This window comes from Vidua chalybeata, chromosome 9 (genome assembly GCF_026979565.1).
Source record: "Vidua chalybeata isolate OUT-0048 chromosome 9, bVidCha1 merged haplotype, whole genome shotgun sequence".
Classification (NCBI taxonomy): domain Eukaryota; kingdom Metazoa; phylum Chordata; class Aves; order Passeriformes; family Viduidae; genus Vidua; species Vidua chalybeata.
This window is the reverse complement of record NC_071538.1, coordinates 13,531,376-13,548,457: the sequence shown is the minus strand read 5'-3', so window position 1 is coordinate 13,548,457 and position 17,082 is coordinate 13,531,376. Positions and strand designations below refer to the sequence as shown.

The 17,082-nt window shown below is 53.7% G+C and overlaps 1 protein-coding gene across 1 annotated transcript; it reads right to left on the bottom strand.

Annotated features, from left to right (window-relative positions):
- Nucleotides 1-4,109: 4,109 nt before the first annotated feature.
- On the bottom strand, nt 4,110-15,739 carry LOC128792321 (uncharacterized). The gene is made up of 3 exons (XM_053950629.1): nt 15,633-15,739; nt 14,494-15,532; nt 4,110-4,634 (listed from the first exon to the last, which is right to left on the bottom strand). Exons 2-3 carry the CDS (start codon nt 14,969-14,971, stop codon nt 4,459-4,461), a joined length of 654 nt encoding a protein of 217 aa, XP_053806604.1. The 5' UTR covers nt 14,972-15,532; nt 15,633-15,739; the 3' UTR covers nt 4,110-4,458.
- Nucleotides 15,740-17,082: the final 1,343 nt, after the last annotated feature.

Sequence of the window (17,082 nt, the reverse complement as noted above, 5' to 3'; positions counted from 1 at the left end):
GGGCAGAGAAAATTTCATCTGCCCAAGCATGGGCAGTAGAACAGAAACAGTAAAAGGTCAAGAGCTGTGTTGGGTTCCTCCTGGCAGGGTACAAAGTCAGGGGGACTTTTGGCTGGAGAGAAGTAAAAGCGGAGCTGCTGGAGAGAGAAACGGCAATGGGAACAAAGCAGCTGCAGTGCTCGTGCCCTCCCTTGGTGGCTGTGGTCCTGGGCTGGTGACAGGGACTGGGGCTGGGTGGAAGGACAGCACTGACCACCAGGACAGCAACAGGAGGTGAAATACGCCTCTCCCAGAACCTGCTCCTGCCCCACACCAAACCTTCCATTGCCCCGCTCTGCATCCCTTTCCCTCTGTCCCTCCATGCCCAGGGATGAAGCCTGGATGGCTCAAATGACATCCTTGGCTTCACAGGCACAGGCTGGGTGAGGGAAACCAGGCACACCAACACCAAAATGATCCTGACAAAATGCTGAAGCTCACATCCTGGGGGTTACATCCAAGGAAAGGCTTCATCTACTTGAAAGCTCATCAGCTGCCCTGTGAAGGACTCTGCTCCTGGGCTGAAGGGCCAGGGTTAGGGTTAACCCTGCTCCCTCCCTGCCTCAGCTTCCCTTTCGTAAAGTTGGGGGAGATAGAAAGGAAAGAAACCCCCAATCTCCTCTTGTGCCTGAGGGCTTCCTTGTGGCTGTGCTGTGGGGTTGGTTCCTGTTCCACAAGTCTTGGAGGAGAGCAGGGAGGCCAGACAGTTGTTCTGGTGCTCATCCCTGTGTCTCTGTATGTCTGTCTGCCTGTCCCTCCTTGTCAGAGTGCAGCACCTGTGGCTGTCCCACCCCTTCTGAAAAGGGGTCATGAGTCCAGACCCAGCTGGGGTCTGTGTACTGGGAGAGGAGCAATGCTGGGGGCCAAAGGGTTTTGAGGCAGTTTTTGGGCAGCAGCCCTCGTTTTGGAGGCTCAGCCCTGTGCCTCGGGCCGGGAGGTGCAGGCAGTGTGAGCAGCAGGGATTATGGCTGCTATAAAAAGCACCAGCATCTCTCCTCTCTGCTCCCTAAGGCGCTTAGGGAGGAAGGAGGGAATTAAAGAGCAACCTCCCGCACTAAAGAGATGCAGGGATGGGAGCAGACAGAATAGCCTGGCACACTCATGAGACTCCTTCCTCCTCAGCATCCCCAAAAATCCTCCCTGGGGCAAAGAAGCCCCTCCATGCTCTTCCTGGGTCCCTGCTGTTGGATCACCAGAAACTTGTCCCCTGCTCAGTGGTTGTGGGGGGCAAGGAGAGGGCTGGGGAGGACACCTGGGTCTGGAGAGGGGGTCCTGGTGGGCAAGAAGAGCACATGAGGATGCTGTATCATTTGTACGCCCCAAACAAAAATGTGGAGCACTCCCCCTCACTCATCTGCCCGGTCCTGTTCTGCCACCCTGCTTCAAAGGTCCACCAGGTACTGGTGATGTCCTCCAAAATGCAATCAGCTGCATGGGTGCATGGCTGGACAGAAAAACACAGGTCTTGGAGGGACAGGGGTTGTTGCAGCCAAAAGCCACGCTCTGCCTCCCTTCCAGTGCTGGAGGCAAAATGGCTCCGGGTCTTGGGGCTCTCTGACAGGCTCACGGTCAGCCTCAGAGCTCAGCACTAGTGTGGGCTCTGGTGACATGTCTGGGGACAAAGCAGGGGGAAGGCAGGTGCCAGATGATGGCAGTGGTGCAGGGATGGGGGGATGTGAAGGAAGGTGGTGTGGGGAACAGCTGTCCTCTGTGGTTCCGGCGGGGTCAGGTCCAAAAGCAGCCGCGGAGTCCTGCAGAGCTCTGGTGCCAGCTCTGGTTCCGGGCATTGCCCAGCTGTGGGAGGTGGTTGGTGTTTCCCCTCACCGTGGACACTGCCGTAGCATCACCCAGTGCTTGGTCAGTCCTGGAGATGGACACAGCACCAGGATCCCCCCTGGCACCCCTGCAACTGCGGGATTTCAGAGCGGCTGAGGGGAGGGGGCTGCGGGCGCTCCCTCGCCGGCCCTTCCGAGCGGCGCCGTCCGGCGGACCCGGCTCCGGTGGCCACAGGAGGGAGCTGGGCTCCTTCCTTCGGCTCCTGCTCGGAGGACAGTGGCCTCGGGTGGGTGACAGCCGCGCCAGCCCTGGGTGCGAGTCGCTGCTTGGTGCAGGAGCATCTCCTGGGGTCAAACCGGGTCATGTGGGACCCCAGACGTCCCAGGAAGGGAGCGAGAGCCCGGCTGGAGTGGAGGGGGCTGCCTCCATGCTCAGGGAAGCCTCCACCTTATTCCCAGCGGCTGATGGGTGATGGGGCTGCAGTGCAGATGAGTCACTGGGCTGTTGCTGCAGCCGTGGGGGGACCGGTTGTGCCCAGGGAGTGGCATGTCCCCATGACAGGGACCAGTCTGAGAGCAGTGCCACCGTGAGACACAGTGTGCCACTGTCCCTTCTGGGCGGTGGCCAGAAGCACCTGGGTGACCCCGATGTCCAGCCTGCTGATGCTGGGAGAGCAGGGGAGCAAGCAAACCAGCCCCTCCCTGTACAACCTGCTGCCCCCAGGAATCTGGACCTTCCCAATTTGCCCGGCCCACTGCCAGCTCTGGTGCTGCAACCTTATTCCCAGGGGCTGACAGTCACTGGGGGGATCATGCCCCAGCATCCCCCTTATGCTGTCCAGCTGTCCATCCCTGTCCAGCTCCTCCCACAGCCCCAGCAGCACAGGGGAAGCCTGGCAGGTGCCAGAGCAGCCACACTACACACCCAGAATTGAAAAAAACAGAGAAAAAATGACGGTGGCAGAACACTGTCTGATTGGAAATGGTTAATTACGGGGAAGGGTCTGAGGTATTGTCCTCTGCCTTTGCTTGCTGAAAAGCCGACAAAGCCCCAGCGACAAAGCCCCAGCGTGGGACTGCTAGTAATGGCTCTCATTAAAGCTGTTGGAGCAGGAGTTTGAAAACACATCCATTTTCCTTAAACACTTTCAGAAGGGGCAAATGCTGTTCTGGCCCCTGCTATTTGTGGTGTGCTGGGTACTGCAGGCTGGGAAAAGGCAGAACTTTCCTCCCTGAATACAGAGGCAGAATTCTGGACCACGACCTTTTCTTGGGACTGGCTCTGTGGCACATCAGTATAACCTTTTTTAAGTTCAGGGAAGATGGGAGAGTAAAGGGATCTTCATAAGGGAGAGGCACAAGGAATGAGCTTGGTCACAGTGCCTCCACTCTGCTACACAGAGAAATTACGGATCCTGGTTTAAAACCATTATTGGGATAAGAGCTGATCTTAAAACAGCAATGAAGCCATCAGGATGCTCCTTTCCCCCACATGGTTTGGGAACTTCCCCTGAGCCCCTTAAACAGGGAGGAGCAGGGATCTGCCTGGAGTTACAAATGGGAAAGGATGTCTTTGGGCACAGAGAAGGGCAGTTTTGTTGGTGGTGCTCTGGCTGAGAACAAGAAGGCATCCAGGGAGAGGAGGGAGGTGTCCCTGCTCCATCAATGCATGTGGGGCTGACCCCAGTACAGAGCCAGCAGCCCTTAGGGTGGCAGGAAGTTTGGGGGTGATGTAGGAGGTGGTCATGCTGGGATGAGTCTGAAGGATGCAGACATTCAAGGGCTATTTTCCCCCATGAAGAGTTTGGAATTCATGCAGATGAGTCCCTGTCCTCCTCTCCAGCAACATTCCTCAGAAAAAGGGGTTGTACCCGGTCCAAACGGGACTGCTCCCTGTCAGGGGGTGCTGGGCTCAAGCAGAGATGTGGTGGAAGGAATGTGATGGCCCTGGCTTGGCTACAGGCCTAGAGAATAAGGCTCCCTGGGAAGTTTGGGCTGTCACCCTGCTGTCCCAGAGCCACAGGACACACCTGCTGAAAAGGGCTGTGAGCTGGAGCTGCAAAACTAAAAACAGGAGTGATGGCCCAGGCAGCTCACCAGTGTACTGGGGGATTTGATCCCTACTGACCTTTCTGTGCCTTTCTGCAGCTCCCAGCTCCCTGCTATGTCCTGGGCCTGTTCCCAGAAATGCAGACAACTGCATTTCTCTGCAGCCTCCTTGTCCCCTTTGCCCTTTTCCCCACCCCATTCCCACACCACTGGACAGCCACACGCCAAAGGACCGCCCGGCCTCTCTCCAGCTCATTTCTCTTGCAAGCTTTGTCTGGTGGGTGCATTTTGCATTTGCTTTTTTTTGCTATTCACAGGGAACAAAGAGGGGGTCACAAACCCAAGGGCAGATGTCAGGACAGGGCTGACAAGCCTGGGAGAAGGGGTGATGCCACCCACCCCCACAAGGTCCTTAGAGGCTGGTAAAACCAGGGGGAGAAGGGCTTTGCTCCACGGTGCTGGCTCTGCCCATCCCTTCCTCTCCCTGCCCGGTCCTGCAAGGTGGCTGCTGCACTGTTTCACTGCTCCATCCTTCTGCTCCATCCCGCTGCTCCATCCCGCTGCTCCATCCCGCCTGGCCCGGCCGTGGCGCCGGTCACGTCTGCTGTGGCAAGTGGCAAGTCTCACTGATGGCAATGACCACGTCCTGGGGCTGGCGCTCCCGGTGCCGCGGCGCCTCGGGCATCTCGCTCATCTCGTTGACGCTGTTGCTGATGCAGTTGATGTCGCTCTTGTTGCTGTTGTCATCTGGGCTGGGGCCAAAGATCCAGTCTGGAGGAAGGAAAAGCACAAAACAAGCCCCTGGTTACCTCCAGCTCTTTGCCCAGAGCAAAAGGCGTTGAAATTGCTTGAAAATTGCTGCCTCCTCCTACACCTCTAGCTCTGGGTGCTTCCCCCTCCAGGAGTGTCCCTTGCCCACCCCTGCCCATTCAGCTCCCTCCACTCCCCTGGTGCTGGGATCTCTGCTCTTCCCAGCTCTGGGCTGGTTTTCAGGCTGCTGGTTTCTGGAAGCCCTCCCAGCTTAGGAAGATGAAATCGTCCTGTTAATCCCAAAAATGAGAGTGAAGTGCCTCCAAAGTGGAGTGTGCATCTGGGGTCTCTAGCAATCCATTTCCTAAAGTGGGATTTTGCTGTCAGACAGATCAAATGATTAAATAACTGTGTGTCATCCAAATGGGGCTGGAGACGTGGCTGGGACATGGCTTTTCTGCCTTGAGAGTTTATTACAGCCACGCCAGGGCCTCAAACCCTCCATGGCAGTTTTGGGGCTGTGCTTCTTGCTGGTCACCAGAGCACGAGGACCTGGCTTTGAGCTGATCCAGCCACTGCCACAGCCCTGGGGGTGACTGATCCCCCTCCAAAATACAGTGTCAGTGCTGGATGACAGTGTGACTGAAACATCCCCTGCAGCACAAGGGATTGCAGCTGAGTGAAAGCAGGCAGTGCTGCTTCCCAAACAGGTATCTTTTTAAAAGCTGGCTGTTTGGGCAGTGAGAGGCCACGGCCCACTGAGATAGGAAGGCACCAGCAGTGAGGATACCTAAGCTGGGGAAACCCAGGTGAGGGGAGAGTAGCCCCAAGAAATTGTGGCTGTGGGCAGTGGAGCACCAGCACCCTTCTGCTTTAGTTCTGCTACCAAAATAAAGCAGAGGTGGCTACCAGGAGGCAGACAAAAGGACCAGCCTGGTTTTGTTGCTCCTGAGGAACTCTGCTTATTTGCCACTGGATCTCACAGAATACAATTTATCTCCTTTGTGCTGTGGGGTATTTTCTGTCCCCACAGGACATTCTGTCCCCACAGGACAATGGCACTTCAGTAGAGGACACAGATTTCCTGATGGAGCAGGGACACAGAAATGCCATCCCAGTGAGATGATGTCATTCTCATGGGCTGTGGAAAAAAGTTTTGAAGCAAAACTAGGACTGAATAATGACAAATGCCAGGGTGGGATGCCAGGTGTGAAGTGAATGGAAGATCTCATTTCTCGGCTCACCTGTGGTGGCCAGACATTTCTCCAGGTGTGAGCAGAGAGATGGGAATGACCTGTGAGCCTCTCTGTGCTCAGGCTGTGCACTGTAAGTCAAATTTGGGGTTTTTTTGAGAGACCTAAAGCTTCCCTCTCTCTTTTTTTTTTTTTCTTTTAAGAAAAGCCAAAAGTTTTGTTGCTTTTGCAATGCAATATTTTAAATTTTTTCTCCTGAAGCCATTTGGCCACAGCATCCCCAAGAGAGCAGAACACGACTTTCAGGATGATGCTTATGCTCTGGAACCAGGGTAGGTGACCACTCTGCCAGGGGAACTGGACAGGGAGTGGAGGGGGTTGTGCCCCACTGCCAGCATGGGCTGGCTGGAGGAAGGGGCTGTCTCCAAGGAGGGTAGAGCTCCCACCACACTGGGCACAGGCAACATGTCCAGAGAGTGACTGGTTTTCCTTGGTTTTCCTATTTTCTTCACCTTCATCATTGTGCTAGCAGGGTTTGCTGGTTGTCCAACAGGAAAGGCAGGAGAAGAACAACCACAGCTCCCTCAGCCACTGCAGTGCTGGCAAGAGGGATTGGGAACTCAGCAAAGAAGTATTCCAAAGGTTTTCAGGGAGCCCTGCATCTGCCCTGAGTCCCAACCAGGACATTTAGCTTTCACATTCATAACCCACCTGAGGCTGGGCTCCCCATCACAACCCTTCCCCAAGGAAATTCAGCCAAGCCCAGAAGGCTCATTTAAGGCTTTTTTCCTTTACAGCTTTGATTTTGCTTGGCTTTACTGGCTTTAGACTAAAGGCCAAACACTCCACCACCTTCTTTGCGGTCTGGCCCTGCCTGGTCCATCCCAGACAGAGCCTCTTGCCCCAAGACCTTGCAGGCTCCTGCAGCCCCCACACAGCTACTTGCCGTGAGGAGAAGCCAAAGGCAGTAACGAGATTGCCTCCTACAAATACTATTAAAGTTCTCGGCTTGCTTTCCTTGACGTCAGTGGAGCAGCAGGGAAGAAGGGGAATAATCTGTAGAAAAAGGGGTGATGGGGTCCTCAAATATCCCGGGAGCCACTGGATAAGGATTGCTGTGTGCAACAAGAAGCAAAGAGCATTGCATGCCTGTGAGAAGGGGTAAGTGGCATCTGGTGGCCAGATGATGAACCCCTGGTGACATTTGTGGGCACAAGAAGAAGCAAGAGCTGGATGAGGCACTGTGGTAAATGCAGGGGATGGGTGTTTTGGGAGAGCACCAAGGGCACCAGCAAAAGCCATGTGCATGGGAAAAATGTCATGGTGCATTGTCACCAAAGGGGATGTGGCTGGCCGGGGTGCCTGGGGAAGGTGGCTCGTGTGAGGCTGCTGCAGTCCAGCTCCTGGGTAAGAGCAGGCTGGATTGTGCGTGCTAATCCGAACCACTGCTTCCCTGGGAATTATTTCTGGAGCCTGCTGGATCTAATTACCCAGTAATCTGCAGGAAGATGTAATTAGGCTGTCATTAGAGGGTATTTACTGCGATGCCTTTATGATTTGACTGTGTAAGTAAGGAGTGAAGTAATTACACAATTACATGTTATTTGTGGCCATTTATGGCCTGTAACTTCAGCGTGTTGCCATGTGTGGAAGAGGGGAGCAAGGCCCCGTGGAGCTGGCAGAGGATCTCCTGCCAGCAGGACCCTGGAGAAACAACCATAAAAATGTCAGCGCCCTCATGTCCCCTGCCAGGCACTGCCAGCTCCGTCCCAGCCAGGCTCCATCCTCCCCAGCTTCTCCCTCTGGCTCCTCTCAGTTTGAAGGTGAGGAACCAAGGTCTCCTGGGGTCGCCCATGGCATGTGTGGGGAGGGATGAGGGAGAAGAGAGAGGAGACCTGCACATCTTTGGCGTCAGTGGGATTAAACCTCGCTCTGATGCGGAAGGAACTTTGCTGGGGATGGGAGGCACAACCTCACGTCACGTGCCAACACAGGCTGGAAACCTTGGATAATGAACCCTGCACAGGGGTGTAATTGGGTAGGGGGGTGGCCAAGGGCTGGGAGCCAAGGGGTGATGGTGGCCGGCCAAAGGGAGCTGCAACCCTCAGCACCATGTCAGGTATTTCTCTCTCCATCCCTCACAGCTGGCAGGGGATGCATGAACCACAAAAAATAGACACAGCGAGGAAAACAAAATCCTCTTTTGGATTTAAATCCACATATGGGTTCACACAATCTCCAACCAGAAGGTGAGCAAAGTTAGACTGATGACACCTAATGGATCTGGGACAGCTACAGGCAGAGCTGGGGCGAGGAGGGATCACACAGTGTGTTCCCAGGGCAGTGGCACATCCACATCCAGGACAGTCACACTTTGGAGATAAGAAAAAGCATTGCCTGGCGCTACCCAGCCGCTGGAAGGAGCTCGTAACACATGCTGCAAAATCCAGGGCATGCATATGAGTGTGTAGGTGAATGTCTTGGATAAAAGAGAAGAACAAAGTGACTTTCTCAGCCAGGCTGGGGAGCAGCATCTAACCCAGAGACACCTTTTCCTGCTGGTCAGGTGCTGCTGAGGCTCAGTGTGCCTGCTGGGGTCTGCAGGGCCAATGGAGAGGTGGGAAGTGCTGAGGTGGGGCGAGATCGATATGGAGCGATTGATCCAAAGCAGCTGGAGAGAGGAGATAGAGCAGACTGGGCAAATCAGGAGCTGTGGAATAGCAACTCTGTTATTATTACTATTATCCCCAAGTAGCAGCGTGGTGTGGCACAAGATGCCCCTGCACCTCCCTGGCTCTGCCCTAGTCTTTGACAGCACCCCTGGAAGCAGGACCCCTGGGATATGCTGTATTTTTGGGGACAGAAAAACACTGGGGTTGCCCAGATGTCGCAGCGTGCCCTTCTCGTACGAGCAGCATGAGGGCTGGTCCTTGCTCAGAAACCCCTGACAGGGCAGGCAGCAGGGAGCAGCCTCCTGTTGTCTGGGTGCAGAGGGGCACAGAGTTGCTGTGTGCCCAGTGTCACCCCAAGGGGGTGGCCCAGTCCCCTGCATTTATTGGTGGCAGGGTAGGATGTCTATGAGGCACTTCAGCTGCTGAAAAAGAGACTTCCCAAGCAGAAGAGCAGAAGGAGGTGGGAGAAAGGGCTGAAATTTAAATGCAGCCTGGTGAGTGAGACATTCACAGTCCCTGTAGAGATGGAAACAGGAAAGGAAGGGGCAACATGTTCGATGAACAATCAAACTCGTGCTCTAGTTTTGCTTTAAATGGAGCTGGGTGTGAAAGCAGCTGCTAAAAAAGCTCTTTTCCCATCAGCAGGAGCAAAAGCACCTCTTTCTTTGAAACAAGTCCTGACCCAGCAATCACATTGTGCTCTGCAGCAAGGCAGGACCAGTTCTGGCCGGAGCATTCCCGATGGACATGAGTTCAAGGGTATCCCTTGTGTCTTTGACATGATGCAGCAGTCACAGCTGGATGTTATAGCTGTCTCATTTGCAGGACAGACTCTACTTATTCATTAGCAAAATCAACATGTAACTCCCAGGTTTGTCCTGATGGAAAATCTGTGTCTGTCCCTGGCAACAGTAATTTGTTAGAAACCCCCCTTTTCCCCTCAGATTCACTTCTTTCTAAATGAATTTGGTGTTGGGGTTTGTTCTTCCTTCCCTGTTTTTGCAGAAATTTCTCAGCTTTGCTGTGCTGGCTGAGTCAAAATTGTCCTGCACCCCAAACAGTATGAGCACTCTGCTTTGCTGATAGATGGGTAAGGACACTGCTCCCCTGCAGAGCTGTCACCAGCATGAAGCATCTGGTGGGGAAAAGGGTGACATGGAAAAGGCACTCAATTAATTATGATATTCTCTTAAAAACACCTTCTCTGCATGCACCAGAGCAACCCTGGACCAAGCTTTCATTTGATCCCAGTCCCATCCATCAGGCAGCATTGCATCTCCAGAGAATGGGTCTCTGAGAGGTGGTGATTCAGGTGTGGTAGGTGGGAGGCAGGAATGGTCCTGGGGTGGATATTTGCTATCCATATCTTCCAGAGGCAGAGTGAAGGTGACCAGAGAGTGAGGAGCCCTGCTTGGTCTCAGCTCAAGGGACACCAGTGCTTGCAGGGCAGCAGACAAACACAGCCCTTGTCCCCAGGACCTGACACAGCCCATCCCTGGACCACATGATGGCAGGAATGGGAAGGCTGCTGTGGGATGGTGCATCCCTGAGGCCTTGGTCAATGCCTGGCAGTGTGTGCTGGAAGCCATTCCTCTCCTCCAGCTCTGAACTCCAAAGGTTTGGCCTCAAATGCAGCTGTCCTGGAGTGGGCCCTTCTTGCAGGGCCAGACCACTGTGGCTCATTGTCTGGCCAACAGCCCCAGCCTGTGAGGGGGAGTGGTGAATTATCCTACAGCAGCCACTGCTTCCCTAAACAACACCTCAGGAACTCCTGATGCACCCCCGTGCACCAGAAGGGAAACAGGCAGGGGATCACTGTGAGAGGTGGGTTAGAACCAAGATAGAAAAGCAGAAGGGAACCTGACGTAGTTTCTTCCCACAACTTTGGGAGGCAAAGGAATTATCCTCAAAACAGAGCTTGAAAAGAAGAGGTATAAGTCCTCTCTGATGGACCTAAGATGCTGTCTGCAATCCCTGCTGTGGGCTGAATTATCCTCAGAGCTCTGTGGTTCTGTGTGGAGCAATTAAAAGTGGATCCCGTGTCCTTGCAGGATCACCCAGCAGCTATTTTCAGCATTCATGCACAGTTTCTTTGTTCAAGGAGATAATTTCCTAAAGAAGCCTGAAATGTGGAGGTTGGAGATAAGGCTGAAAAACAAAAATATGGCTGATGGGTCAAAAGGGCAAAGAAAAGAAAGACCCTGCTCCAAGGACGGCGTCGGGTTTTGAGCAGTCCCAAAGCCATCGACCAGCACACTCCTGCCAGTGCCAATGAACCTGCCCTGCCTTGCCCCAGCTGGGCACCTGCCTTGGGCCCATTCCCGAGGGAAAAGTTTCCTCCAAGGTCTCCTCTGGAGATCAGCAGCCCGGAGGAGACCTTGGCTGAACCGGGTGACAGCAGCCAAGGTGTCCCTGCAAGGCATTGCTCCCACGCAGACCATCAGGCCCTTCCCGTGTGGTTCCCGTGCAGGAGTGAGATGCTTTCCCCTTTCCTGGTGACCGCATGCGTGCAGTCTCCATGGCAACAGCTTTGTTTCCAGTCAAACTTTTTATTTTTTCCCCCTTTTCCTCCTTTTTTTTTTTTTTTTTTAATTTTAAATAAGAGCGATATTCAGCGAGCTGCTGGGGACGGAGGAGGGAGGGCGGGCTGATTCCCCAGGATTGCAGTAATTAGGCGCCTCGTACGTTGGTGACAGGCTTGTCATTTGCCAAGCCAGCTCCTCGCTGCAGCGCCGGCTCTGGCAGCTCTCCAGCGCTTCAGAGTTAAGCAGCTTTCCAAATGCTTCGACCCAATTTGCCTTAACTGGTGGTGGGCTCTGAGCTGTGCTCACGCAGGAGCCTCTCTCCCACCCTCCTCGGGGGGCTCGTGTCTAACCCCAAGCAGAGACATCTGATGAGTTTTGGGAAAGCCAAATGTGAGATTTGGTCAGCTCAGAGCAAGCAGGAGGGACTGGAGAGAAATTAAGGTGTTTGGGGCTCTCCTTGGCCAGGTCTCTCCAGGAAGAGCTGAAGAGGGGCTCTTTCAGAGCCTTCTTATCCATATCCAGGTGCTCTGCCTTCCTACTCTCCAACAATGCATCTTTCCTCCTTCTCCAATGCAGCCTCCCATTTTCCACTCCCCCCCAGTCTGCTGGGCATCACAGCAGTGTTCATGTCCCCCTAGGGATGCCTGGGCAAGCTCTAATTGGTTTTTTAAGAAGTATCTGCAAGAGAGGTGTCAGTGTCTCAAATACCCATTCAGATTTCACAGGGAGAAAACCTTGGCAGCATCCTGAGAACCCCTTCACCATCCGAAACTGAGCCCAGCACCTGCTTCTCATTGTTCCTGTGGGTGCAGGAGGCTGGATGATGCTTTTTCTCCCCAAGCCGTGTCTGACAAGCTGTTATTGAGGAGTCATAATCATCCCTGATGCCTCCAAGTGACTGTTTAAAGCAGCGATTAACTATTCCCACTTTAATCTCCCCGAAACAGGCTCCAGCCCTTTGGCATCTTATTACCATCTCTCCCTGTATATTTCTGAACATGATTAGTGCAGAAACGCTGATAGCAGAGGCTGGAGCTGCTGCTGAGTATATAAACCCAGGCATTGTGTTAAGGCAGCTAATAGAGCAGATTCTTATTTACTGTCCCTTGGTCTCTCTGTCCAGTCCCTAAAGTAATTTTATGCAAACTCATTCAAATTAAACCCCTTCTCTTTAAAGGCTGTTCCTTGGCAGTGTTAACAAACACGGTCTCGTCCGCTCTCCTCCAAGGACTGGCTCATTTGAAGTGTAAGAACTGTGGGAAGATGGGCCTGGAGTGCTAACTAGGATGAGCTGGAGGCAGCCTTCGGCACTGAGGGGTGCTGCTGGAGTTTGGCAAATGCCTTCTCCTCTCTGCCTGGAGGGGGAAGAAGCTCACATCTGGATTTCTGACCCTAACTTGGAGAGATATTACCTCCACCCAGGGCAGAGAGGATGCTTTGCCCTCAGCAAGAAGTGTTAAACTGGGAAAAGACTTCTTCCAAAGTGGCAGGAAGCGGGCAGACCCCAGTGCTGTGCCTGTGCTTGTCCAGCCCATGCGATGGCCGTGATCCTGTGAAAGGCTGTGGAAGTCCCTTTGCAAAGGGCTTTGCAAGAGAAGGGCACCCTGGTGACCTCATCCCACACAGAGGCTCAAGATAAAGGTCACCAGAGAACATTGGTGCTGAGCTGGAAGCAGCACATCTGGGGCCCAGGTACCCCCTGACTGCAGCTGCAGCCCCCCTCCATGTCTGGAGGGACGTGGCATTCCTGTGGATTTTGCCCTGCTCTGCAGTACCCACTCAAGGGGTGGTTTGAGCACTCACATCTGTGCTCTCCTGCATCAGGGGCCACAGCAATGGGGACAGGGGTGTCTGCTCTGCGGGGGCACTGGACTGCACTGGCCCCTGCCTCAGGGGAGTTTCTAACCTGGCCTGACCTGGTCCTTTGAGCTTCTTGGGGCAGGAGTGGGTATATTTTTAGATACTGTCCCCACTGCTTACCTTTGTGGGGAAGGCAGCACTAAATCAGATGAGCACAGCCCCAGCAAGCTGCTGATTAAGTGTTAAATTTAACACTTTAAGACAATATATCTGTTTCCTTCCATCTGTAGCGAAGAAAAACTCCTCAGCAGCAGCTCCCTGCTGTTTTCTAGGCTCAGCCTCATGTGAGACCCCAGGTACTGCTCCCTGCCAGGAGGTTTGACCTTTCTTGTCCCAAATAACCCCCCTCTAAATCCCTGTGTCCTGGATCTGCTGGCCCTTGCTCGGTCATGACCCTCTGCCCAAAGGACTTGGCTTGCCCTCCCCTCAGCAAGGCAGGGGTGCTGCCCACCCACAGGCACTGGTTGGAGTTTTGGCTGCTCTGTGTCTCCTGTGTCCCAGGAGCAAGGAGATAAAATGGAATCATGAATGAACACGTGGATTTTGTTCCAGATGAGTGTGACTTCCCTCCCCCTGCAGAGATGGAGCCTGCAGGGCTTCAACCCTGACGGGGGGTCAGGCTCGGAGCAAGGCTGTGCAAAGGGATTTCAGCCTCGCTTCCCTGTGCAGGGCATTGTTCCCAGAGCTTTTGGGAGGTGTGTGCATCTGCAGGAGCCAGGAACTTAAATCCCTGTGGGGATTCCTTCTGGCTCCCTATCCAAGATGGAAAACTGTCACCAGCAGGCTGAAGCAAGGCCCTGGCCCCCAAAAGGACACGATGGCTGTCAGGGTGTAGGGGCAAAAGTATGGGGGATTCAGATGGGAATTGGGCATATTTGCACTCCCCAGCATGACCAGCCTTACAAATTATGGGGCAAAGAGCAAGGGTATCATTGAAGGCTTGTCATAAACAGCCAAGCACCTCTGCCTGACCACAGCAGCCAGCAGTGTTTGTGCTCTCGGCCCTGATGGCGAGGGACAGCGTTCATCAGCAACAGGATGAAAAGAGGAGGAAGCCAAATATCAAATAAATGTACCCTCTTTGGGTTGTCATTGCATGGATTTGTTGCAGGGGCTGTGATGGCTGTTCTAAGGCAACGAGACTGCTGAGCTGTGTTTCCTAGGAGTTTGTAGACTCCCTGGTGTCTAATAAGGGGTTAAGCTCATATGGCAGATTTTCTTTCACTATGCACTGGTGGGCTGTTATCCTGTGCTCAGGTATCTGTTGCCATGAAACTTTTCGTATTGGAGACCTCTAATCCAAGCTCAGTTGAAACTGGCCAAGGGATTTTACAGTCGATTGGCGACACAGACTCACGCACACACATTTATGCACATGCACACGGACACAAGATCTGCTCCTTGAGGAAGGGGGCTAAACCCAAGGATTTTCTCTGGGAAGATGGTCAACACAGAACTCAATCTGGAGAGCCCAGCACATTAAATAAACTAACACTCTTGCAAATGTGAAAGGGTCAAAGCTTGGTCTAAAACCCACCCAAATCAAAGGAGAGACGCAAGGCAGCACGTCCAGGCTTGGCACCAGGCTCTTGTTGGCCACAAGCACACAATGCATGAAACCCACACTCACCTACAAAGTCGTAAATGAGGTCCTTGATGAGATGCCCGACGATGGCATATGCCACTGCCACCACCACCAGGGCTGCCATGAGGAGGTAGAGGACAGCCTTGGGCAGAGGAATGGCGTCTCGAGGAGGGGGTTTGTACTCCTTGTAGAGCTGGTCATTGTCCGAGTATGAGTACTGGAACAAATGGTCCAGGCCAGCTGTGAAGTTGCTGGAGTTCATGGACTGGCTGTTGGACAGGTAGTTGTCCTGTTCGGGGTCCTGGAGGACACTGACCACCGAGCTGGTGGTGGCTTCCACTTGCTGTACCAAGTTCAGAGTCTTGTTAACGCTGGGGAGGATTTGGGAAAGGAAAGTGCTCCAATCTTTGATGGCACTGATGTTGCAAATAATCATAATTGCAATGAGGAAAGAGGTCTCCAAGCTCAAGAGACTTAAAAGGGAGAGAAAGAGGTGAGAATTGCTGTGCTGACACCAAACCATGTACTGCAAAGCGGGCAGAGAAGGTCTGGATGGGGTACGTTTCTCATTTGCAAATTCTTACATGATCCGGTAGGGATGTATCTGTGGTACCTCGGTCTCACTCTTGGAAATGCCCACAGAAAACCCCTATGGGCATGAAGTTCCTTAGGAGAAAGTAGGTGCTGGAATGATTTTGACCGATATCATTTTTGTTCCTCAGTTGCCTGTCCCTTATGCTACTCACCGATGGAAACCGGAGAGACAGGATCCTGTAGATATTTTCAGTCATCTGGAAAAGAAAGATAAATTGCCCTTCTCCAGCTTTTTTTTTTTTTTTTTTTTCAGAGGCGATGGTCCTTGGAGAGACAGAAATCCCCCCTTGGCACTACCCCAGGCTCAAGGTGTGCGGTGCCGTCCTGGCTCTCCCGTCAGCGCTGCCCAGAGCGTTCGCAGAGGAGAAAAATGTTCAGACCCCACAAAGTTCAGCTGCTCCGGTGTGTGACGGGGCCGGCGGCGCGCAGCTCCTGGCCATTCCAGCTTGTCTTTCAGCAACTTCTCTTACCGGCATCTCCCGATCGATTCCTTTAAAAACAGACGCAAGTCAGAGACACCGAGCACGCCGGCAGAGAGCCCAGCACCCGGTTCCCAACCCAGTCCAGAAGCGGCCGGTCTCGGGTTTTACCTTAAAGACTTTTCCAAGCGAACAGATCCTCTCTCCTGAGGCTCCAGCTTGTTTCATTCCGGGCTGGGCTCCTGCGGAGCTCCCCGCACGCAGCCGCCGATCCGCTGCCGCTGCCCGATGCCGTGTGCGGGGTGCACGCGTGTGCGTGTGTGTGTGCGGACACTCCTCCCCGTTCTCTTCCCTTCACCTGCCGCCCTGCCGGCTCTTCCCAGCCTCCCCGGCTCCAGCAGCGAGGAGGATTAGCTGCCGGGAGGTTGGCTCCAAAACTCCTGAGCGTGCTGGGAAGCAGGCGATGCGTGGCGGGAGCGTTTGGCTCACCTCCGCCGCTGCTCCCCGCGGAGTTAATCCTTTCGATGACAAAAGATGAGCTTTGATCCGTCTGCTGGATGTCCGCGGGGAGGTGCAGGGGAAGGTGGGGAGCAGCCGGAGCGCTCGCGTGGGTAGCCCAGGTCCAGCCGCCCGCGGGCGCTGAGCTCAGCCTTTGTCTGGGAGCGGTGCCGCCGGCAGGGAGGAATCACATCGCGGGCGCTGCCGGGAGCGGGGAGGACATCATCGATCCCACCGCCAGCATCCCGCAGGAGTGATGCTCCCCACAGCCCCGCTCCCTCCCCGGCAGCCTCCGCCCAGCAAAGTTTGGGCATTGGAGGGACGACTGGTTTGCAGAAAGCACGGAGGGTGTGAGGCTGAGCTCCCTCACCGTCTCCCCTCCCTGCTAAGCTGTCTGTGCCAACTGCTAAGAGCCAGCCTGTCCTTGGCCACCTTGGTAATGGTCTTAAACTGGTTCATCTTCCCTACAAATACATCCCATCTGCCTTAGTGGTGGGATCTCTGGGATCACTGAGTTGCTGGCTTGGTTTAAAGGCAGTGGGACATATTTAAAGAGGAGGAAGAGGAAATCTTAGAGAGAGGGAAATCGTCTTTCTATATTTGGAGGTGAAAATAAATCACGGCCCTTTTTTTTTTTTTTCTGCTTCCCCATGTAAGAAACATCTGTCACAGGGGCAAGAAAATCACCACAATAAGCCTGAAAGTAGCCAAATGGAGCTTCTGAGAAATAACAGCAAAAGATTAACTTTGTGTGTGTCTGTGTGTGTGTCTGTGTGTGTGTATGTGTGCTACCAGCCAGCAGCAATCCTGCCAGCTGCCTGGGGGTTGGAAGAGTATAGAATAAAATGGCAACATCTCCTGTACAATAATATCACCAGGGTACAGGTTGGTGATGGACAGATTGATTTGACAGCCCAGGAGCAAAGAAAATGTGGAGGAAAAAGCTCTTCTGCCCTCCCTGGAATGTGCATGGACCATGTCACAGTCACTTCTGGTGCCCAGGACCATTAAACAGCATCCTAAAATTTCTTCTTACAAGTGACAGAGCTGTGACTGGTTAGAGAAGAATATCTGGGCAGCTGCATGGATACATATCCTGCAGTGGGATAGGTCCTGATGTCCC

Coding starts and splice junctions, on each gene's coding strand:
- LOC128792321 (XM_053950629.1), bottom strand. CDS start 14,971: ATGGTTTGGTGTCAGCACAGCAATTCTCACCTCTTTCTCTCCCTTTTA. Junction 4,635..14,493: donor CCTCATTTACGACTTTGTAG/GTGAGTGTGGGT, acceptor TCCTTCCTCCAG/ACTGGATCTTTGGCCCCAGC.